The 13,973-nt window shown below is 38.7% G+C and overlaps 1 protein-coding gene across 2 annotated transcripts in view; it reads right to left on the minus strand.

Moving 5' to 3' along the window:
* man1a2 (mannosidase, alpha, class 1A, member 2) overlaps window positions 1-13,973 on the minus strand; it is a 137,176-nt gene that overhangs the window by 24,229 nt on the left and 98,974 nt on the right. For both annotated transcript variants that reach the window (XM_032568166.1, XM_032568165.1), the window contains exons 7-11: window positions 11,304-11,398; window positions 7,959-8,082; window positions 6,769-6,862; window positions 510-625; window positions 196-415 (exon numbers count right to left, since the gene is read on the minus strand). In XM_032568166.1, coding sequence (XP_032424057.1) covers window positions 196-415; window positions 510-625; window positions 6,769-6,862; window positions 7,959-8,082; window positions 11,304-11,398 — 649 coding nt within the window. The remainder of the gene's footprint in view (window positions 1-195; window positions 416-509; window positions 626-6,768; window positions 6,863-7,958; window positions 8,083-11,303; window positions 11,399-13,973) is intronic.

Raw genomic sequence — 13,973 nt, forward strand, 5'->3', positions numbered from 1 at the left:
TCAGATATCGGTTCTGGAAGTGAATAAAAGCAGATCGGTGCATTCCTACTTCTACACTTCAAAACAACAATATCTGTGACAAAGTGCTGTACAGATAAAAAATCAACACACATTCAAAATATGAGGACAAGAAAAAAAAAACAAAGCAAAAGTCTCAACTTCCGATAAAAACCAAATAAGTAAGAAAAGCGTCACCTGTCCTGTCGTAGGACTCGTGGCAGGTGTGGGCGATCTCTGCGCCGAGCTGCAGGTAGTGGCCGGCCTTGTCGTCCGGCGAGCCGTCGGCGCCCAGCGCGAACATGCCGCCGGCGAAGCAGGCCAGGTGGCCCATCTTCCTCTCCAGGTGGCCGTTCTTCCACTCGCCGATGAACGTGAGCCCGCCGTTGGATTTGCGGATGAGGTGGCGCTCAATGGCCTGGGATGGAAAAACATTTAACTCTGGATTCAACAAACACACAAACGTGAAGTGGGACAGGTCCGAAAGCGGTGCGAGAGTCACCGCGGCGCACCTCGATGGCGTCGTCGTAGGTCTTGCGGGCTTCCGTGTCGGTTTTGTCGGACATGAGCCACGCCTTCAGCAGGTACTCGTAGAAGCTGTCGCCCAGTCCTCCGAGCGAGGTGTGATCTGCGGAGAGACGAGTTCTGAGATTAAGCTGGAGACGGAGAGAATAAGCATGAATTATTCAGTTTTAATCTGTGCCTCAACGTCCTTGGCAAAGCGCAGCGTGGCATCAGCCATGTTTTTATTTTTGTTTTTTGTTTTTCCCTCACTTCTCTACAGCCACAAAATACTGGCAGCACGCTTTCTGGTTTTCCCCGTTTTGTTTACCCTCTCATATTTCACTGTTCCCGGTAATAATGACTGAGGTTTACACAGCTTGAGTAGTTGGACGAAGCAGAGCAAAATGGTACTGTTTTAGAGTGGAAACGTTCCACTAGAGTTAAAAAGAGATCTTTTCTTCCTTCATTTTAGCATTTTTACAGTAAAAACATGTATATGATGGTCACTCCAGACCCACACGCTGGAATTAAGAGGGAAGTTTCAGACTTATTCTAGTTTTATCCTTTCGTTTGTAAAAAAAAAAAAAAAAAAAGTAAAAAGGCTATCCCCGTCTCTCTGTGGAGTAATGGGATTAATTTCAGACTCTCTTCAGCTCCAGGTAGCCACATCTGATATCTGAGCAGATGCTTTGTGTCTTATCAAGCCCTTGATCTGGAGGAGAATAACATGCCTTTAGGGAACTGGAGGGATATTCAAAGACAAAGAGCAAAAGCGGAGAATGAATTATTCATTCTTTCTTTGTCAAGCAGAAACGTGGCAACCCCACCTTCAAGACACTGAGGCTGAGCGATGAGTGTGGCTCCGCTGTTTATTTCCTCTGGTCTTCTTTCAAACATCTCCTTAAAAAGTCAGTTTTAACAGCAGTCATTTACAACAGATGGAAATACTGTTAACTGAAGCTCAATGCAGGTTTTTTTTCTCTCTCCTGGTTTTAGGCCTGTTGAATTGTGAGGCCAAAAGTTTCGGAAGGTGTTCTTCAAAAGTTTTCAAGCGGAAGAAAGTCAGAGAACGAAACCATGTGGACGTGTCACCAGCAGGGCCGCATTTACAAGAGTGAGGGCCTCTGGGCTGGAGCTGGATTTGGTGCCAAATCCACTAAGGAAAAATTATTTTACTAATGCAAATTACAGCACAGTAATAGACAGTCAATATGAATTGATGCATTGTAGGTTTAAGCCGATAACTCTGTGTTGTTCCCAAAGAAATTGACTATACCTTTATACTTTTCTAAGATTTCAATATTCTTCATTCATAAAAATCCCCAAAATATTAATAATACAGGTTACCTAATTTGGGTCAATGAGTTTTAAATATAGTACAATGTTCGCAAAATATGCATTCATAAAAAAAGAAGAAAAAAAATCCTTGAGCGTCCTCCCCAAAGTTGGCGCCCTGGGCTACTGCCCCTGTAATGCCTATTCATCCCCAATTTTATCATTTTAATTTCCTGTTCATCCAAAGTTGGCTTAATATTACAATTTATCAAAGCTGTTTAAAAACACAAAGCTGTGTTCGTGGATGATTTTTAATACTTAGGAACAGAACTTAAAGATGCAAAATGGGAGTTCAACGACTTTCAGAGTGAGTGACACCGCCATCTGGTGGTGTTTGGAAGAACTGGTTCATAAACGTTATGGATTCAATGGAAAGCAATCAGCTTTAGGCTGCACATTTCAAAATAAACCGTGGGACGATGCGAGATAATCATACTTTACTCGGACGCTAATTCTATATTTTATTATTGTCAAAGAATTGTAGTTTTACTATTTTTGTGCTGGCAATGTTTTTATTGACAAAAATAAAACGGTCCAGCAGCAAACTGGCGTGAGGTTTAGGTTTTCACAGAGTACATACATGACTCTAACAATAAATATGAATGAGCTAAAACTGGTACTGAATAATAATAAATTTAAAAAAGTGCTTTTAAGTTGCTGTTAGTCAGCTGCACTAAAATATTACTTTTAGACATCAAATAAAAGTAGAGGATCACTAAACCAAAAATAAGAGAAAATCCTACTGCTGGAGTGAGTTAGTGCAAAATGACACGATTCATGGAGGAGAGGACAAACTGTCATGCTAAACAGGAAATGAAAGCATGGGGGAAAAAACTGTTTGACAGAAGAGTTTTAATATGGTCACAGAGGACTCCATGTTACTGGTGCTTTGTGCTGATTAGAGCAATAGACAGCCCGTAGAGTCTCCCCACTCTGAAAAAGTACTGCACAAACAGAGCTGTAATGAATTTAAATGCGTGTAGTGAGTTATGGCTCAAGTGTGCTTCACTGACAGGTGCACACAAACATGCAAACACACCCCCACACACACACACACACACACCCACACCCCCACACACGCACACCCACACACACACAAACACACCCCCCCACACACACACACACACACCATGCTCCAAACACTGGGGACTTGATGTGAAGAAAGAGTTTGGAAGAGCCGTCATTTCAAATCAAATTAATTTGTCGTCTCACAAAACAAAACGTGTTTTATTGGAGTCCTCAAGAATTAATGTGGGAGGAGGAAAAAAGTAAAACCCAAATGAACAAAAACAAACCGATAAATGATACTAGGAAGCTGCAATATTATTAAGTGGATAACGGGAGGAGTTCAATGCTTTCCACTCTCTGAAGTATGATTCCCAATGATGGAGGTTCATGATCTTATTTGTTTTTGTCTGTAAACTTAATGATTAGAATTTCCTTGTTTCTGTTGGCAAGGGGACCGAGCCCACAGCCCTGAGGGATCCCAGTGCAGCTTTTGCCAGCTGAGTCGTCATGTTCAGGATCAAGAGACAAACAACCAGGCAGGAAAACTGCTATATTAGTCTCTAGTAAACAATGGTATTAAACATTGAACCAAAACAATGTAGAGTCTCATTTCACTATAAAAATCTAATATTGATTACAATCAAAACACTTCTGTTATTAGGTCAATGATGTGCTTTACATACTAAAAATTGTGTTCAACAAGTAAATATTGGGTCTCAGTCTTTAAAGGCTAGTCCTCCCACAGTAGCTGTTTTCCTAAGATCAATGAATAAATACAGGCAACAATGATTTGATTAAGTATCTAGCAAATCTTTGTTTCTTAATTTTAATTTGTTTTTTTCTGGGAATAGCAAATCCTTATTACAGTTCTTCAGAATATTCAATACAAGCGTCTCAAAAAATCTTGAAAGTTAATCAAGAAGCCGCTGGAGAATACTCTTTTCATTTTGAGAATTTACTTTTAATTTCGGTGCCTAAAAAAAATCAAAAGTGAACTTGGAAAAAAATCATTTCAGTTTTCTGCTCCGTCTTCTTGGAGCCGCTTACCGAAAAACTTGAACTCTTCCTGATTTTGTGAAGGAACTATTTGCCCTGAAATGTTTTAATTGAGTAAAGTTTTTACCATTTTACTTATGATTGTGTTAAACCTTTTCTGCTTTGTTGTGGCTGTTTTGTAAACTGCGTGCTGCTTCCAATCTTGACCAGATTTTTAATCTCAGTGGGATTTTTCTGGTGAAATAAAACCTAATAAATATGTTATTTACTTAGAAAAAAAACTTATTTGTTCTTCCTGACATATGGTAAAAAATTAAAAAAAATTATTTGGTGACTTTGGCGACTATTTTGGCGACTTCTGAAGAAACTTAATTGCACTGGATTTATTTGGGGGTACCAGAATAAAGAGGGATAGATGCAAATATATCACTGTTTTTGTTTGCAAACAAAAGTAAAAAAATTTTTCTATATGACAGTTGAATGATAGTTTGTGTTTATGTATCAAATAAAATCCCAGTAATTCGCATTCAAGATGTGGTTGTAATGTAACAAAAAGAGAAAAAAAAAACATGTATAGAGTATGTATTCATTTTTGGATAAAAGTTGAGCTTTCAGCTCGTCACGCTGTCTTGTTCAAATGGATTTGTTAAAACTGTGAGTACACTGACAATGTAGGTTATAAAGACAACTTCATATAGCACAATTTTTTTTTTAAAGTTATAAAAGTGATCTTATTTTTGATACACATGCCAGCTTGTGTTGCATCCATATTAATTTCCGAATAATCCAACATGCTGTGTGTGATGCCACATATCCATAAGCTGTTCATATCTAAGGAGCATTGACTTTGCTGAATTGCTTCAAAGTCATCCCCAGTGATATTTTTACAGAGCAATGCTTTTAAAGCAATGTTTCTTAACATTTTCATGAGAAGAAACGAGAAAATGTTTTGAGAAAAGAAACATTATGCTGTTAGCTGCTACAACAAGCTTTGGATTTCAATTATTTTGCTGTTTGCGCGGCGTCGGCCTTGACCCTTGAGGCCTCGAGCTGATTAAGGCTGCATTTTCATCCAAGATGGAAAAACAAAATGAAAAAAAACAACCAACAAACTTTGATAATTTTTTTGATTATGTTTTTCGGACTCGGCAAAGCATCCAAGCTGCTACATGCACCCACTTAACATGCTTCTGGGGAAAAGCGCGTGGTTACCGCACGGCTTGATCAGAAATAATTATTTCATATTTTGCCAAAAAAATAAAAAAATAAAAAATCTATCACCTTTTAAAGGACCGTTAAAAATCATTTTGCCGTTTTCAGTCAATTAAACGGATTGAGGTAATGATGGAAAATAATAAAAGTGTGCTGCCATCTGCACTAGAACATTAATGAAACCTCCTGACGCAAACACAAACCATCCATAAGCATCCGTCTTCTGGTGCGGCCCGTCGGCTAACTTCCAATCCATTAATGTACTCAACCATCCCTCAATCAACCGGCCCTCCCAACAGCTTCCATCCATTTACTTTCCCTGAGCTTTTGGCTCAAAGTCTGCACTTATAAGCACATCAGTCCGACTGCCGTGCCACCTGTCCGTTCATTAATGCGCTCCTCCGTTTGTAAAGATCAGCAGGCGCCAGCAATTTATCTCGCTTTAAAGGTAAACTTAATCAAATTCTGAAGAGAGATATTTAAAGTCGATTCAAAAATACTTAACTTTTCCCCAGCGGGAAATTAAATGCTGTAGTAAGTTACATTTTCACAGTAACGTGAAGCTTCTCCAGGCTGTATCGCCTGTTGTGATTGGTGGAAGAGATTTGAACTTTCGGTTGACGTTAGAGTCGTAGTTCAGGTGTTATTTGTGCTTTTGAGATGCTAATCAGCGGCTCCCGGCTGTAAAAATGATACCTTGTTGCCACGGTTTATGCACTGTGAGAACTGTCAAAAATTTAAAAAGAACAAGAAGAAAAAAATCCTTCCAGCTGCACAGCAAATAAAAAGCAGACAGAATAATTGTCTTAACACTCAATCAACCAAAATATTACAAAACAAAAGTCTACAGAAAGAACAAATCAGAACCAAGTAAAGCAGAGTTCTACATATTTACCATTTGCTATTAAGTTGGGAGTTTGGTGGAACTCAAAATGCTCAATACAGCAAAGTATACTCGCCATGGTAACCTTTAGCCTACGCAAACATACGGATGCAGCATATTCAATCAGATTTCATCTGTTTATTTCCTCTCGATGAATATAAGATCAAGATTTCTGATCATCAATAATTTGTTTCGAATAAAATCAATTGAACATTATGAAATAGTGTATTGCATTCTGTTTTGCTGGATCATTCACTGTAGCATAAATGAAAATGAATTAAAATGTTCAGATATAAACTATATGCTTATTTTCAGACAGGAAGGCAGTGTAGCAGTTCTCAACCGTATTCTTGTCAAAATAAAGTCTGCATGTATCTAAATGTAAACATATAAACTGGTCTACTTAGGATAGGGATGTGAATTAGAACAAATAAATCCATTTAATGTAAGCCAAAAAGTGCATTAGTTAGGAATAAAAGGTTTCAGAGGAAAACCTCTGTTACTTCTTCAATAACTTCTCTCTGAGAGCCGATCATTTCTCTGGGCAAACTGCCAAATGTAATCAATCTAGCGACAACGCAAAACTCCCCGTCTTCAGTCTTCTGCCTGATTCGATTTGTCCTCATTAACGAAGATCCATGGGACTTTTGTCTTCACTTCTCACGGTGCTAATCTCTTGTTTTCCGTCGTAACAGCACTTAGGAGTGAGGGGCCGTTGGAACATCTTCGGACCTCTCCAAACAGGTTGGTCGGACACCAGCGATCCAGAAACATTAAGATTTATGACTGAAAAATCAAATATGTGGCAAGAAATGTTTCGATTGTGTACTTACGTTGGCCCCAGCGGCCTGTGCGAGGGTTTAAGTAGTTTGGGTAGAGGCCGTTGGGTCGGTCCATCTTAGCTAGCAGCTTGCGGATGTGCATCACCTGAAACAAACACATTAACGAAGTTTTAGACCGTAACAAAGGACAGAAAAGAGTTGCTCACTGGCAGAAGAACAGAAATGAACTGAACTAATGGAGATTATTGATAACTGATGGAAAAGCTCTGTCAGTGAAGAAGGGGCATTGCTACTGATTGATTGGAAAGTAAGAATATCCAGGCAAATAAAGGTGTGTGGTGTGTTTCCCCACTGTCATCAAGAGCCTGGAAGCTTCCATGTTGGGTGTCGTGTGGCTTTTGAATGCTTGGGAATGACGTTAGCTCCATTTCCATTAACCATGTCATAGCACAAGTTGGAATTACGAGAATAAATTTGCTTCACAAAAACACAGAAATTGTGAAAAAAAAACATGTTTTTTGCTAAAAACATTTTACGTTAGGATGAGGCGTGTTTTTTTTTTTTTTTGCTGTATCAAAATTAGTGTATTTTTTCAAAAATGTAACAAACACTTTTGCATCTCTCGAGTTGTGATTAACAACCGGATGTTACTACTGGGGGAAAAGACAAAGAAGAAGACAGGAAATGGTAGAAAGATGATGGCATATTTTTAGTAACATATCGCGTGAAGAAGCTTATTTACATGTTTTAATTGCGCTTCTGATTTTACAGAAACACCGCAATTGTGAAATTGTGTTCTTCTGACATTAGCGGAGTACCGACAAATGTTTAGTAATGGAAACGCAGTTGAAGAGAAGTGCATTGCAGCAGCCCAATCTAAAGAAGACAAAGGCATGAACAAGCTTCTCGGCATCAGGAAAAGTTAGCAGAGGAGGCCTCCAAATGTGGGTCGCGCTAACCCCTACGCCACCACGGCACGCCCAAAAACATGTTTTCTTGACGTGATGGATGTGAAGCATTGCCACTTCAAGAGGCAACCCGAAGTCACACACGATGGCATCAATATGCCAGAAGTAATATTACAACATGGGCTGAACTGGTATCTCCTCGTCTATGTGGCCAACACAAATCTGCTTTCACTGTTAGCTCAACAACAACAACGTAGTGAACAGTAGAATAGGTCCAATATGTTAAAATACCCAGTTATTGAAACAGAGATGTATGCTACTGAACAGTGCTACCTTTTGGTAGTAAACCGGGTTCCCAGTCAGGTAGGTGAGGTGAACAAACTCCATGTGGAGGGTCCCAAACTCAGCCAGGATGCTGCTGCCGGCCGACGCCCAACCCCAGTTACGACCAACGCCGCTGTAGAGGAGGGAGGAAAAATCTTAGGACCTCAAATTCGTGCAATCAAGAACATTTTGTTAGAGTCTCAGTTAATCCAACAAGAAAATAAGGAGAAGCTTTGGAGTTTCTCCTTCTAATGTGTCTAAATGCTTGCACCCACACCTGAAAATCTGTTTTCTGGCTAGGAGTAGAAAGACTGTGAAACCCTCCTGCTTGTTGAGGAACCAGCAAACATCCCTTTTATGTGCGTCTTTCTTAGCTGAATTTCTTACGTCATGTAGCCGTAAGTCTGGTAGCGTGTTTTATTTGCTGACTAAAACTCGACTAAAACGTTAAGAGTTGGTTTTCTGCCTGAGAATTACCTTGAGAAAAAAAAACAATTCCCTTTATTGTACCACTTAAAGCCTCAGGAGCTTGGTGCTTGGCAACAAACCATCCATTAGCGTTTTAAAGCACTGTTTAATGTCACAGCCTGATGTAACGCTTAATCATTTAAGTGATGTGAAGTTATTACGCGTCGATAGTGGTTAGAAATGAAGGAGAAGATGCACATGGATGCAATTTTTTTTTTGCCACCACCGTTTAGTTTGTCTGGATGGAAAAGGAACTGAGTGAAGCTTTTCTGCAGGCTGTGAACTAACGGGGTGAACCGAGGGTTCACGAAGCACAATTTAACACTTTTTCGCAGCCTCTTAGAGAACAAAAAAATAAAAATAAAAAACAGCACTCTCTGGTATTAAAACCCAATGGTTTGAGGTCAGGATTTGTTTGAAGGAGTTGTGGGATTAGCAAACACTCTTCTGCCCTGTGAGCACAGTTTGCATTTACCCACGCTGGCCGGTGAAGAGGTCCAATCAGGCAAAGTAAGGGAAAACGCCTGTGTAGGTGGAGCGTGGACGTGTTAAAAACTGTGCCAAAATAATTGGGCAGCACCGTTGTTTGCAGACCTTGAAGCATAATTTAGCCGTCAAGCACGACGGTATTTCAGATGTTGATTCGAGTCAAATCTCTTTTTTTTATTTTTTTATTTCAATGATGAATAAATCAAGACGTAAGGGGCTTTCATCACCGTTGAGAAGCAGAAGTATGGATTTGTTTTGGACCTGCACTCCTTCAGATATAAAGATTCTTAGTCAAGTTAGAGGCAACTATTGAGTTTTGTCTCATTCTCTCATTTCACTTTAGCAAAGTTTGTAATTAAATAATTTATGTGCTTGTCTTGTTTATAATGCAATCTAAAAACCTAGAAAAATGGCATGAATGATTTACTATGTGTTCTGTGCTCTCTCTCTATTTTTTCCAATCTGAAAATCAAAATTCTGCACATAAGCAAAATACCTTCTATTAACTGAAGCACGGAGGTGAAAGTGTGATGACTGGGGATTTTTTTTGTCAACAGTTAAATGTGAGGCTATTTGTCTGAAAACTGAAGTTTGGATCAAAACTGAAACAGAATGGCTGAAAGAGTCGGGGCTTGCTTTGGCCTAGTCAAAGCCCCAACATCATCCCGATTTAAGGATTCTTTCGGGACCTTAAGAAGGCCATGGATGCAAAAAAAAAATCTAGGAAATGAAGAAATGTCAAAAAGAAAGGGCCGATATTCCCCTTGCAAAGTTTTACACATGCCGGAGTCCCTCAGGGGCGTGTCCTCGCCCCACTTCTGGTCTCTTTACACAAATGACTCCATCTCAGCGGACAAGTCTGTGAAACTCCTGAAATTCACAGATCATACCAATGTGACTGCACTATTTGCAAAAACCAGACACAATAGAGACATTTTCTTCCTCAAGGCTTTTTCTCTGATGAACACTAAACAGAATCTCCAGACAGATACCATATGGCATATTTGTACTAATTCAACCATGTCTTTCTCTTTTGTAAAACATTGCATACAGTTCATACATATTTACAGGAAAGAATAAACAGTCTTTTCATTTGCCTGTGTACATTTCTATTTTAAATGTCACCAGTGAAAGCAAAGCAAGAGACAAACGTGGCCATTGAAGCAGATTCTGATTCTGACTCTACAAGCTATTCAACCAAGCTGCTATATTTACACACAACTTTTCTATTTCGGCTTACTTATTGGTCACAAAACCTGTAAAATCTGTCCTTTTTGTATACTTAAAAGTAGATCTAAATAATGCTATCACCTGAAAAAGACAGGCAACAAGACTGACTAAAAGACAGATTATTACACACTTAGGCAAACTGTGAATCAGGTTTGTGTGTATTCTTCTTTCAACCACCATGCTGGCTACTGCAGACTCTGTCACACTGCAATAATGGGCGTAAATGATTACTGGGGGAAAACAACACTGTGACGGAGTAACCGGGTGTAAAATGGCAGAGCGGGGCAGCACAGGTAACCTTGAAAGGTACCGATGTCAGGGGAATGACGTAACATTTGTGCTTTAAAACCAGCTGCAAAGATGTGACAAATGTCTCCTACTTGCTCTTTGTTTTTCTTTTTTTTTTTTTTTTTTTATACAAAAGCAAGTCAAACATTTCAGTAAAACTTTGCAATTTTGTGGAAAGAGGTATAGTCATGAAGTTGTTGTAGTTTCTTAAGGTAGTGTTAATAACATTTGCTTATAACTTGAATATTGACACCTAAAAGTTATAGCAAAAGCACTTGCTTTAATTTCCGGAGGTTTTTTTGAGTCTCGTATACATGTATTTGTCATTTAGGAGCTCAAACCTAAACAGTATTAGGGGTGCAGCATTGCAGGAAAAAAAAAACCACTGTTACTCCTTGAAACAGGCCTTGTCCAAAGTATCCATGGTAACCAATTGCTCCCTCGACTTCCTTAATGGTTTGTAGTTTATTTCACAGACCTATTCAGGGTACGCAGATACAGACTATGCAGCTGATTTACAGGCTGCACTTGATTTTTTGCAAGCTGCTCCTTTTTCTCTTCATCTTTAGTAAATACAAGCACTGTGGTATGTGTGGTTTTCTACACATAAATATATATATATATTAATTTCTTTGTATTTAAATGTTCTCCTTTTATGATTTTCATATACTTTGTGATTTTACTTGATTCATCTAAAGTGTGCGAGTGTTCAGAAAAGTGCTACACAAATAAAATGCATTATTATTATTATTCTGGTAAAGGTTGTACTTTTTGACTTGAATTTTGTTGCTTAAATTTCAGTAAGCAACAAAGCCAATCAACTCTTTCTGACCAAAACATTCCAAAGTGGAAAACGTAACTCTAGCTGGCGTTGCTCACCTCTTCAGGTTGACCATGGCCCAGGGAATCCCAGTCGGGGTGTTGAAGGCAGGGATGAGCTTCTCTGCCAGCTGGACCGCCTTGACTTTGAACACCTGGAGAAACAGACACATGGGTCGGAGTATTTTTCAGTCCAGCCCAACATTGATAAATAATGATTCTTCCATAAATCCTCAAATATCCAAGAGTTTAACCTGTGCCGCAGGACAGCACGGGTTAGACAATTTTAGAAAAATCAGCTTTCATGAAAAGCTTTAAGGATAAACAGTGAGTGAGCGAAGAATGATAAAAGGACCCGATTTGGGTTTAAATTGCCTCATATTGTCAAATTCACAGAAATGGACGTGTGCTTCTTTTATCTTAAACAACTTTCAAACACATATCAGAGAAAAGAAGACGACCAATCTGCTGCAGTTACAGTTCTCTCACTAAGTCTGTCATTTTATGTCAGTTTCCTAAAACACTTCTCACTGCTTCAATACACACTCATCTTAAGATGCACAGGTCAAACTTTTCCAGTCAAATAAGGATTTGTCCAATTAATATTTTTGCTGAAAAAAGGACAGCCGTGGTTTTAAGACAGAAATGGTCTTGAAACCAGCAGAAACTGAAATTTTTTTATGATTAGTCCCATTAATGGATAAATTTAACTCAAAAAGTAAATTAAAAAACAAGCTGTGTGATGAATTTATAGACTGAAAATGGTGAGATTTCAGTTTTGGTGAATCTGATGAATAATAAACATTTTTTAGTATTGATTGAAACAGATTACGGGGAAATTGGCTGGTTCCATTTTCCTCTTGACATTTGAAGTTTTTTTTAAACTTCATAGTTCGTCATTTAAACTTTATAAAGCCCGTCATCTTCCAGCCACGTAATATGAGCTGCATCACATAGACAGCAGTAAAACACGTCCACACAGCGCAGATGAGGAAAATTCCTGCTACACACAAAGTAAGGTAGAGCAACAACACAATCTGGTGTCTGCAGAAACACTCCAGCTTTCAATGGGACACTAAAAGAGAGGACCTGGAGGTTAAACTGCAGTTAGCCGTAAAAAAAAAAAAAAAAAAAAAAATCAACAACAATAAAAAAACAGATGCACAGATTGGTCTTAGTATGTGGGGAATCCGAAATGCATAAATCAAAAGTGAGATAAATTACAGAAGGACAAATGCCAAATCAATCCAGGCGTCTCTGGAATTACAAACAGCTGTCTGGGTTTTTTTTTCTTCTGCTGATATTCTGCTTCATTTAAGAAGTTCTGTCTTTTCCTTCAACAATCTGCTTCTTATAGGTTTCCAAAATATTTCTTGACATGAGAAATAAGAACCTCCGACATCTGAATTGTAGATGGTTTATAAGGACTTTGTCTCCATTCTGAGACGCAGCATTACATATTCAGATCACAGAACATTTCCAGGGACATTTCTGCTACAGACGTGTTGCTGCATTCAGGTATTAGCCGAGTCCAAGGTGAGCACTTCATAGAATTGCAAATTCTGTGTTTTACCACTGCAGATTGTTAAAGCATGACACACACATATATCTGCAGGTAGTGAGAAGCATGTTGTTGCACATACAGCGTATCCAAAATTCAGGTGATTTTACATGTCAGGACTCGTAAATTTTAAATACATAACTAAACAAGTAATTCAGAGGTAGGCTGGCTTTCAATTGGTCACAAATATTCAAACTGTCCTCCATTCCAGTGTTAAGTGTTTTGTACAAAATTAAAATTTGTTTGTCTTTGACAGAGTGAGCTTGTATTATTATGTCATTTTTAACATATTACTTGAAAACGGTCTCAAAACGATATTATCATTTATCGTGATAATTTCTGGGGCAATTTATCGTCTGGGAAAGTTTGTTATTGTGAGCGGCCTAAGTACAGTGTTCATATTTCTGAAGCTGCACAGTATCTTTTATGTTATAATCTTTGTCAGTATATTATTATCGTTAATCTAAAGCTGGATGATTTGACTGAAAAACATTACGATACAAGAGTTTCATAACAGTCAATATTGATAATTATTGATTAGTTTTTTTGTTGTTATAAATATCTGAAATACTGCCAAACTGGTGGTGTGACCTTTCCTGTTTTATCCTCAATCTTTACTCCACGACTCTGATTTTTATTTTTAAGCAGTTATGAGGCATAGTGACAAAACCTGAAACTGCTGCTGCGCAAGTTACTCAACAGCTTGTTGATAACCAAAGACCAAGAGAGTGAGTTCATTGATGCCACCAACATTTCTTAGTTGGCCGTGAGAGGCTGAGCGTCTAACGTTTTTTCTCTGTCTACATCCTCCAGAATGCTGAGTGGTTCTGGATCGGTGTTCAGTAAAACTATTCAAAAGTTTACCGAATGTATCCTCTATTGGTTTATCTACTATTGCGATACATATTATCGATTTATTGCATACCCCTACGTTAAAAATATACACAAAAAAAAAGCTAGCACTTTTCAATCTCTCGTGTGAACCTACATAGATTTAAACATGCCTATTCAGATGGCATCACCGTCTACATACGAGGTCAGACCCCGGCATGCGTTTTACAAGTCGGCACACATCTGCTCATCATCATAAAACCCTCCATCCGTCGGTGACCTCCCGGGTTGGCTGCATCAAGGCCCTTAAAGTTTTATTGCCAGCTCTGCTGCTGCTG

This window comes from Xiphophorus hellerii, chromosome 7 (genome assembly GCF_003331165.1).
Source record: "Xiphophorus hellerii strain 12219 chromosome 7, Xiphophorus_hellerii-4.1, whole genome shotgun sequence".
Lineage (NCBI taxonomy): Eukaryota > Metazoa > Chordata > Actinopteri > Cyprinodontiformes > Poeciliidae > Xiphophorus > Xiphophorus hellerii.